This window comes from Tachypleus tridentatus, chromosome 11 (assembly GCF_004210375.1).
Source record: "Tachypleus tridentatus isolate NWPU-2018 chromosome 11, ASM421037v1, whole genome shotgun sequence".
Classification (NCBI taxonomy): Eukaryota; Metazoa; Arthropoda; class Merostomata; order Xiphosura; family Limulidae; genus Tachypleus; species Tachypleus tridentatus.
Window position 1 is genome coordinate 86,218,490 of NC_134835.1, and position 8,627 is coordinate 86,227,116.

Sequence of the window (8,627 nt, forward strand, 5' to 3'; positions counted from 1 at the left end):
TTCACTATAGTTTTTTTGTATCCAAGCTATTTGGTCTGCAATTCCTCAGATATCAGTGTTATTTTAATATTTGAATATGTTTGTTGTTTATTTTCAGAGGTAAAGAGTTATGTTGTATTGCTACGCTTGACGAAGATGAAGGACTCTACGCTTACCTACAGAAATGAGTTGTCCAACACCACATCTCCAATATTTCAAAAGCTCGCCAATCTGGCGAAGAAAGGCGTATGTATCTGACACATTCTTGTTGGAAATAACACAGTACTCTAGAACAACAACTGCCTTGCTTTCCATTATCCATTATGACAATTTTCTCTTTTACAGTTAGTTATCCAAAAACTAGTGTTTGACATTCAAATAATAAAATAACAAAAATTGTTGCTAGAAAAACGTTTTCGTAAATCAAAGCATACTTAACAAGTTTCTGTTATACTAACAATGTATTTGTGCTCATTTTGTATTTTGTTCAATAGAAACTTCGTTTAGAAAACAATCGTAAATCTATCTAGAGGCTTATGAATGTTTACTATAAATATTTCATAAATACTTTCACAAAAAACACAACAAATTTGTCATTATTTGTGTTATGTAAACTGCGGATCACTAGAGTTCCAACTTAACTAATTTTAAGCTATTTATCACTCATTAAAATCGCAAACATTACTTGATTATTGTTTATAAGACCCAAAGTAATTACAAATATATGTTTTCTATTTTTTTTACAACTGATAGGTTAGCCAAGCATACAAAGACTCTAGAATCAAGCAGAGTTACGTCAATGTTGATGTAAACAGCATTAGCAACATCAAGAAAATAAATATGTCAGACCACATGGACGGAGTTCTGGTGAACTTTACAGTTCGTATTAAACGTAGTTCTTTAACTGACGAAAAACTCTTGAAGGAAGAGCTCTCTCGTTCTATCTCAGCCTCCAACTATAGTGTTGGAAACACGGAGCTTTATGTTAGTCCTTTGGTACAAAGTGTGGAGGACGTCCAAGGTTGGTAAAAAAATAATTTTTACGTATTTTTTACTAATTCGTGGAATATTTTTATGTCTTCCAGAGGAATGTTTAAAAAAATCAGTGAAGACTTACCGTAACAGGTTAAAGTGTGTTGCACGCAAACTCAAACGGTTGGATAATATATGAATTTCTTTGAAAGGCTCAGATTGAAGCAAAATGGAAAGATTTAGAACAATATCAAAATATGGATGTATTTTACGCTCGCATTTTATCAAAAGAATTCTTCAATTTTTACCATATCAAAAATTTTACTGTTTATAGAAGTTAAAAGAAAACTGACATATTGGAAGAAAAGCACATTTTATTTAAGTGTTTGCTATTTTTTTCTGAAGTAAGATAGTAAATGATAGCAAAAACAATATAGATACAATGTCAGTGTATTATATGTATTAAAATTAACATATTAAGCAGATTTCACAGGGAAGACACCAACTTAGAAAGTTCATGTAATTTTATGATTGATAATGCAAGAGAGGTTTCTGTATTTTACTTCTTCCCCAAGCCAGTTTTACGTTAATAGCAGAACAGTAGTTTGCCTCATTCTTTCCTTTCCTGTCTGTGAACAACGTGGCTCGGCATGGCCAGGTGGTTAAGGCACTCGACTCGCCAGCCGAGAGTCGCGGGTTCAAATCCCAGTCACACCACATATGCTCTCCCTTTCAGCCGTGAGGGTATTATAATGTGGTTGTGAATCCTATTATTCATTCGTAAAAGACTAGCCCAAGAGTTTGCGATGGGTGGTGATGACTAGCTGTCTTCCCTCTAGTTTTACACTGCTAAATTAGGGATGGCTAGCGCAGATAGCACTCGTCTAGCTTTGTGCGAAATTCAAAACATACTGTCTTTAATCACGTTTTTATTACTTACAGATTTTGACGAATGTTCGGAAGGTTACAATGACTGTGCAACAACAGCTTCATGTATTAACCAGCCTGGAACATACACGTGTAAATGTAAGAAGGGGTATGACGACCTTGATCCAGATCTACCGGGACGTGTATGTTTAGGTAAGACAAAAACAATTAACTTCAAGGAAATTTGTTGATTGTTGATCGGGTTGAATTGGGTACTTTGCCTTAAACACCTTTAAATCAGCAAGCATTTAAAACAGATTTATTAGAATACTCAAGTCTCTTAATTTTATACTCTAGAGCACGACAAATAAATGATTTAGGCTAATATGATATAAATAAATGCTTTAACTATTTAAATATATGATCATAAAATTAATTTAGCAAAACACAGCATTTGGACTTTAAGTCTGTTTGTTCAGATAAAATAGTTATTTTTCGTAAAGCAACTAACATTTTGCATACAGCACTATATGGAACTACTGTATACAATGCTACATTCAGTACAAATTAGTTTTTAGCCAAAGATTTTGCTAATCCACTTGACATTATAGGTGATATCAAAGGATGTGTTTACTGTAACGGTCGGGGAGATTGCATCATGGTCGATGGAGGTGCAAGAATTTGCAGGTAAAATAAAAACATTTAGCTGCATTTAACCACAGTTTGAGGTTTAACATATATGTATATATATTTGTATGTGTATATATATCACGATTTCTATATAATAGTAATGGCCTGATTCTCCGTGTTTCCTTTATATGGAGTTCTAAATATGAATCATTCCTCAGCGTTTCTCTTTCATTTATATAAAACTTTTTTGTATATGTGGTTTTCTATAATTTTTGTGTTTTTCACTTATACAGAAATATACTATATATTTGTGTGTGTGTAGCATGGTATTATTTTATCTGTGTTTCAGTTATATGAATATGTTGTAAATATGCGTTATGATTTTTATGTTTATCAGTTGTCATCGAATGTATTTCGGTAGACGATGCGAAGTCAATGGCCTTGGTAAGTGCAGTTTTGCTATTATTGTTCTTTTCATTAAATAAAGAACAAATATTTTTATAGATATAAATGGGTTCACGCACCGAAAGTGAATAATTTTTTAAAAAATTTTCAACGAAACGATTTGTTTGTTTGTAATAAAGCACAGAGCTACACAATGAGCCATCTGTGCTCTGCCCACTATGGGTATTGAAACCCAGTTTATAGTATTGTAAGTTCGAAAATATACCGCTGAGCCACTAGGGGCGATGTAATAAAATGATCTGCATCTAAATGTTAAGCCTTTCTATCTAAATACAGTTAACTGCATTTTACATTTTTTACAGGCTTCTTTGTAATAAATACATGTATGTTATGTCGATACCTGGACATCACGCTTAAATACTTATTTTCACATGTTAATGTCTATCGTGGTCTTTAGACTTATAACACTAAAGTCCAGAGCTCCATCCTCACAATTTACACAGTGAAGATAGTCCATTGTATAATGTTGCACTAAGACATGTGAATTTAGTCGATAACACTCTAGACCTGTGTTTAAAAACCCATAACAGATTTTATCTTTTTCTCCCTCTTTATCGCCGCGTTTTTAATGCGTGAATGAGATTCTGTAAACTCTCTCTACAAAATACTGATTCCCGTAAAATTGTTAATGAAAATTTTCTTTCGATAAAGTGATATTATTTTACGTGTGATTTTGGTGTTGCACACACGCGCGCAGTCTTCACATTTCACAATGGATCGTACGAGATCCTCACATTTCCACACTTTTGCAACGATTTTTAGTTTTCCTCTATTTAATGAGACATTATTTTGTTGTATCCCAACGACATATGTACGTTTATATCAACTGATAAGGACTAGAATATTTTACTTTTAAAATAACATATAAAACTATTTGTGATGAACCTTTCAAAGTATAAAACTGTCAAAAGTTCGCGTACCTTTTAGTTTCTTCCCATTATTAACCGTTACTTGTTTAGATATTATACTTTAATGAGCTTTCAATTTTTCGTAATAATTACACCCGTAATAAAAGACGTTAAAAATGTACCACACAAATACCTTTCTCTAGATTTCCTCGGTGGCACAGCGGTATGTCTGCGGACTCACAATGCTAGAAACCAGCTTTCGATACCCCTGGGGATGACAGAGCACATATAGGCCATTGTGTATCATTGTGCTTAATTCCAAACAAACAAACCTTTCTGTAAAAATGAGCGTCTACTCGAAACAAACTCAAAATGCTTACTATAAATTTTGGTGTCAAAGTTCATCTAGTTAGCCTACAGGACCATGGATGCGAGGAATAATGATTCACATGTGATACCGAAAAAAGTCCTCTGTACTCTGGAACAACACGTGCCCTATAAAGGTGATGGTCAAATCTCACTGTTCGACTAAAGTAACTTAAGACTAGATGGTGACTGTTGTCCACTAAATGACTTCTTTTCAGTCTATCATTTAAAAATCTTGGGCGCCGCAGTTATCTTTTGTGTATCTTTATTTAAACATAAGAAACAAACAAACTGTTATTAAATTATATTTTCAATGGCTTGTAGTGTTATTTTGCCGCCACATGTATAACACGTGACAGTCCTAACTGTTACACCTTTTTCAGTTTTTCTTTAGTGTTCAATTGACCTGAGAGCCGCCCGAAGAATGTACTAAAATATTTGTGTTTGAAAATAGTTTCTACGTAGTATAAACTTATTTCCAACCCGGGTGGTGAAGGTGCTCAACTCATAATGTGCTCACCTTTTCAGTAGTGGGGGCGTTATAAGTTACAGTCAATCTCACTATTCGTTAGTAAAAGAGTAGTCGACGAGTTGGTGGTGGGTGGTGATGACTAGCTGCCTTCCCTGTAGTCTTACACTGCTAAATTATGTAGTAGCTATGGGTGAAATTTAAAAACAAACAACAAACTTATTTTGTGTGGCTAGTTTACTGCTCTTAGAGTGTTTTAAAATGACTTTTGGTTTTAAAACTATAACTTTGAACCATGTATGTCATACGCTTTAAAATTTACCCTCTAGTGAATTCTTTTTGCATTGAGGATATGTTGTTCAAATACTCTGTTATTGTCCGCTTCATCTTAACAATGTCTTTGAAGAATTTATTGTGGAACATTGTTTGTATTTTTAACAATATTCCAAATCTTCTACTGTTATCGTTATTTTTATATTTATCAAATAAGAGATTTTTGTCACAATTTCTCAAACAACGTGATTGATACAAATAGTATCATGAAATAATAAGTCCTACTCACTCTTACCTTTATTACTACTAACAGTATTCAAAGTAATGGCTTTTTTTTAATATTTAATTTCTCTGATATGATAATGTCAGACGAATTTAATACTGTAACATTTGAGCTGAATTCACCTTTGTCATAGATACTGTGTTACAAAATCAATTATATTTTATTATTTTAGTGTTAGCCATCTCGCTACCTCTCGCTGTCATCTTGCTTGTTCTACTTAGTTGTTGCTTGTTGTATTGCTGCCGTTGGTGGCGCTACAAGCGTCACAAAAATGCGAAAAAGAAAGCCATGATACGAGCAATGAGAATGAATAACGGAAGTCCAGTTGAAGGTATCGTAGATAAAAAAGCTGTGATCCTGGATTCCTCTAGTGATATTAGTGTAGACAACGGTATTCGTCACCCATACATTTTTGATGGTCCTTATCAGGTGATGACTTTTAATTTTTAAGACTTTTCACAGTACTTCTTCTGGTAATCGTTAGTTATGTTTCATCGAACTTATAGTTTCTTTTGTAAAGAAAACAAAAAACAACATTATCAGTTATTTAGATTTTCTACGAGATTGAAGTGACGAGTTCATTCTAAGTAAGTAACTATATATTAAATAACTAATTAATAATTTAATTAAACTTCAACATCTGTAAACAAATCCAGATAGCTAAATTTTTTATCTATCTCTGTCTGAAAACTTAACGGCTATTTGTCAAAGATTTCTGAGTTAAAATAATTAATTTAGTACATAGTAGTACTGAAATATGCATATATTATGCATGTACAAATTTTATACACACACACATACAATATCCACATACATATACATCAATGTATGTTTCAAAAATACAAATATTATATATTAATTCATACTCACACGCATAACATTCCTATGACATTATTAGTAAATAAAAATATACATACATTTTGACAATATTAATTTATTTATTTCGTGTTATTCAAAACAATAACAACATATCTAAAAAGAAATTGTATTCAGATTGTATTACATTAAAATAATAAATTCAGTTTTTTAAAATCGGTCTTTTACTAACATGAGTGTCATGAAAGTTTCAGGCAAGTATTCTTCAGAAACGCTTCTGTATTCTATAACTAACGTTAAGCCTGATTTTATGTTTTCTTGCGTACCTTAATACAACCTTAAACTTACCTTCTAGATCGTAATATTCTACATTTATTCTTAATATAAACACTTGCTATAATGTCTGTTTTAAGAAAATGTAATATAATTAATTATCGGTAGGTCTATTTTTTTTATTAAAATACGTTTAGAATTTTGAACATGCCAATCTTAAAACATTAAATTTAGTTTTAACATTTTGGTAAACCTGTGTAGAAGATAAAGGTTTGGTGACAGGGGTCAATTATAGAAACATACATATTACTTAAATAGAACCTTTTATAGTGGGTAACCTGATGGAGAAGGAATGAATATAAATATTGAATAGAACCTTTTATAGCGAAGGAAAGGATATTAATCTTGAATAGAACCTCTTATAGTTGGTAACTTGACGGAGCAGGAAAGGAAATGAATATTGAATAGAACCTTTTATAGTGGGTAACCTGATGGAGAAGGAAAGGATATTAATCTTGAATAGAACCTCTTATAGTGGGTAACTGGACGGAGCAGGAAAGGAAAGGAATATTGAATAGAACCTTTTATAGTGGGTAACCTGATGGAGAAGGAAAGGATATTAATATTTGGGTTAGAAAAGTTATCATTAGGACATTTCCCTAAAAGTCAGTATTTCATAACTGATTAAAAGAAACTGTAAAACCAGCCATAGCTGTTCTAACATAAGACAAATCGAAAATATTACCGTGAAATCGAAGTTAGGACAACAATTGAAATTCACCATTGTGATGTTTTAATAAGAGTGCAAATGTTAACATATCAGGTATTAGTAATTTTAAAATTATCATTTAAACTCTTCTCAATTTCTCATGAAACTTTAAAGTTTTAATTTTTCTGACGTATAATTCTACGAAAAAGCATACTTTCTATGAATCACATAGATGTATCTACAACCATTATATTAGAAGCAGAAGATCCACGTAACATAAACCTGCCTTTGTACATAGCTGGAAGACAGTACTTTACAGAAGAAGAGCAGCGGAAAGAGTGAACTTAGTCTTGACCGAAGTTTATCTACCGGTTTTGCTGTGTCACCAATGGTCATTCCACGCGCCAAACACCACGGTCAGCACCTTCCCAAACAACTAAATTATGGAATGTATCAGGGGCAGTTATACGCCTGGTGAAGCAGACCCGTAATGATGAGTGCAAGTTCCTCCATGTTATGTAGGCTGCTTCCTCAATATGAAAAAGGATATGTTCAGCGTGATGTAGTTCAATCATGAAGAGGTAGTGTTTGCAAAGCGTGCTACTATTGCACACACATAAGAACCACATAAGGTACTCAGATCTTCAACGTGAACAGACTTGTATCATATAAATATTTGTATAAATGATCTGAACAGAACAACATTCGATGTGCCGATTGTGTTAGACAAGTAACACTATCTATCTATATATATATATATGTGATTTTTTTTATAGAGGAAAGTAGATATTGTTTGGTAAGATGAATTATTCAGTGCCAGAATTTTTCTTTCACTAATTTTAACAAACAGATCCGGTTTTCAGGTTCTCTCTTTTAGATAATATGGAATACAGCAATTAACGAAGAAATTTAGTTTGACTTTTAAGATGTTTTTTATTGGATTGTTCTGAGGACTAAAATAAAGGTACATTTGAATATATATTGATTGTGTTTCTTGTGTTATTTAAAGCTTAGTGTTTAAATCTAAAGCAGAATAACTTGAAACTAGAGAGTTTCACTTGCGGTACTAAAGCATAAATCAATAATAATTTTATACTGTTTTATAAAGTTTCAAACGTTTCACGCTGTGATATTCAGAAATACTGATGGCAGTGAGTGAGTTACCCCGAAAGTATACCAACAAAAGGCAGATTTCAGAAACCTTATGTAGAGATTTAATCGAACTCGAACAGAAAAGGAAAGAAACACACACACATAAGCGAACAAGTGAAATTCAATTCTTATTAACAGTGAAATTAACTGCGAATGTTTGCAGCTTACGAACTGATAGGTTTTTCATGACTTGAATTTTCTTTCATGGTTGACAGGAGTCATTTTGTTTCTTCGTTGGCAGAAGACAAGGACAAGAGGAATTTTGTTACACCAGCTTTGCCCAAAAGTGCAGTACACAATAATTCTTTTCGTTAGACACATCACTGTCTGCTCCAAAATAACATGCACGACGAAGAAATCCCAAACATATGCCAATCTGTAAAAATCTTTGCATCACCCCTGAGATGAGCTCTTACACTTGGGAGGTTGCAAGCGATAGCTGTAGCGTTGGGTCACAGGGGGTATAACACTAAACATCTGATTTTGATACTCACGGTGGGCACAACACACCAAACAAGCCCATTA

General features: G+C 32.9%; 1 protein-coding gene across 1 annotated transcript in view; it reads left to right on the forward strand.

Annotated features, from left to right (window-relative positions):
* Positions 1-7,928, forward strand: part of LOC143231387 (uncharacterized) — an 83,934-nt gene extending 76,006 nt beyond the window's left edge. Inside the window, exons 11-17 of the mRNA XM_076465933.1 lie at positions 98-225; positions 733-1,000; positions 1,894-2,031; positions 2,430-2,505; positions 2,846-2,892; positions 5,325-5,581; positions 7,249-7,928. Coding sequence (XP_076322048.1) covers positions 98-225; positions 733-1,000; positions 1,894-2,031; positions 2,430-2,505; positions 2,846-2,892; positions 5,325-5,581; positions 7,249-7,428 — 1,094 coding nt within the window. The 3' untranslated portion in view covers positions 7,429-7,928. The remainder of the gene's footprint in view (positions 1-97; positions 226-732; positions 1,001-1,893; positions 2,032-2,429; positions 2,506-2,845; positions 2,893-5,324; positions 5,582-7,248) is intronic.
* The last annotated feature ends 699 nt before the right edge of the window (positions 7,929-8,627 follow it).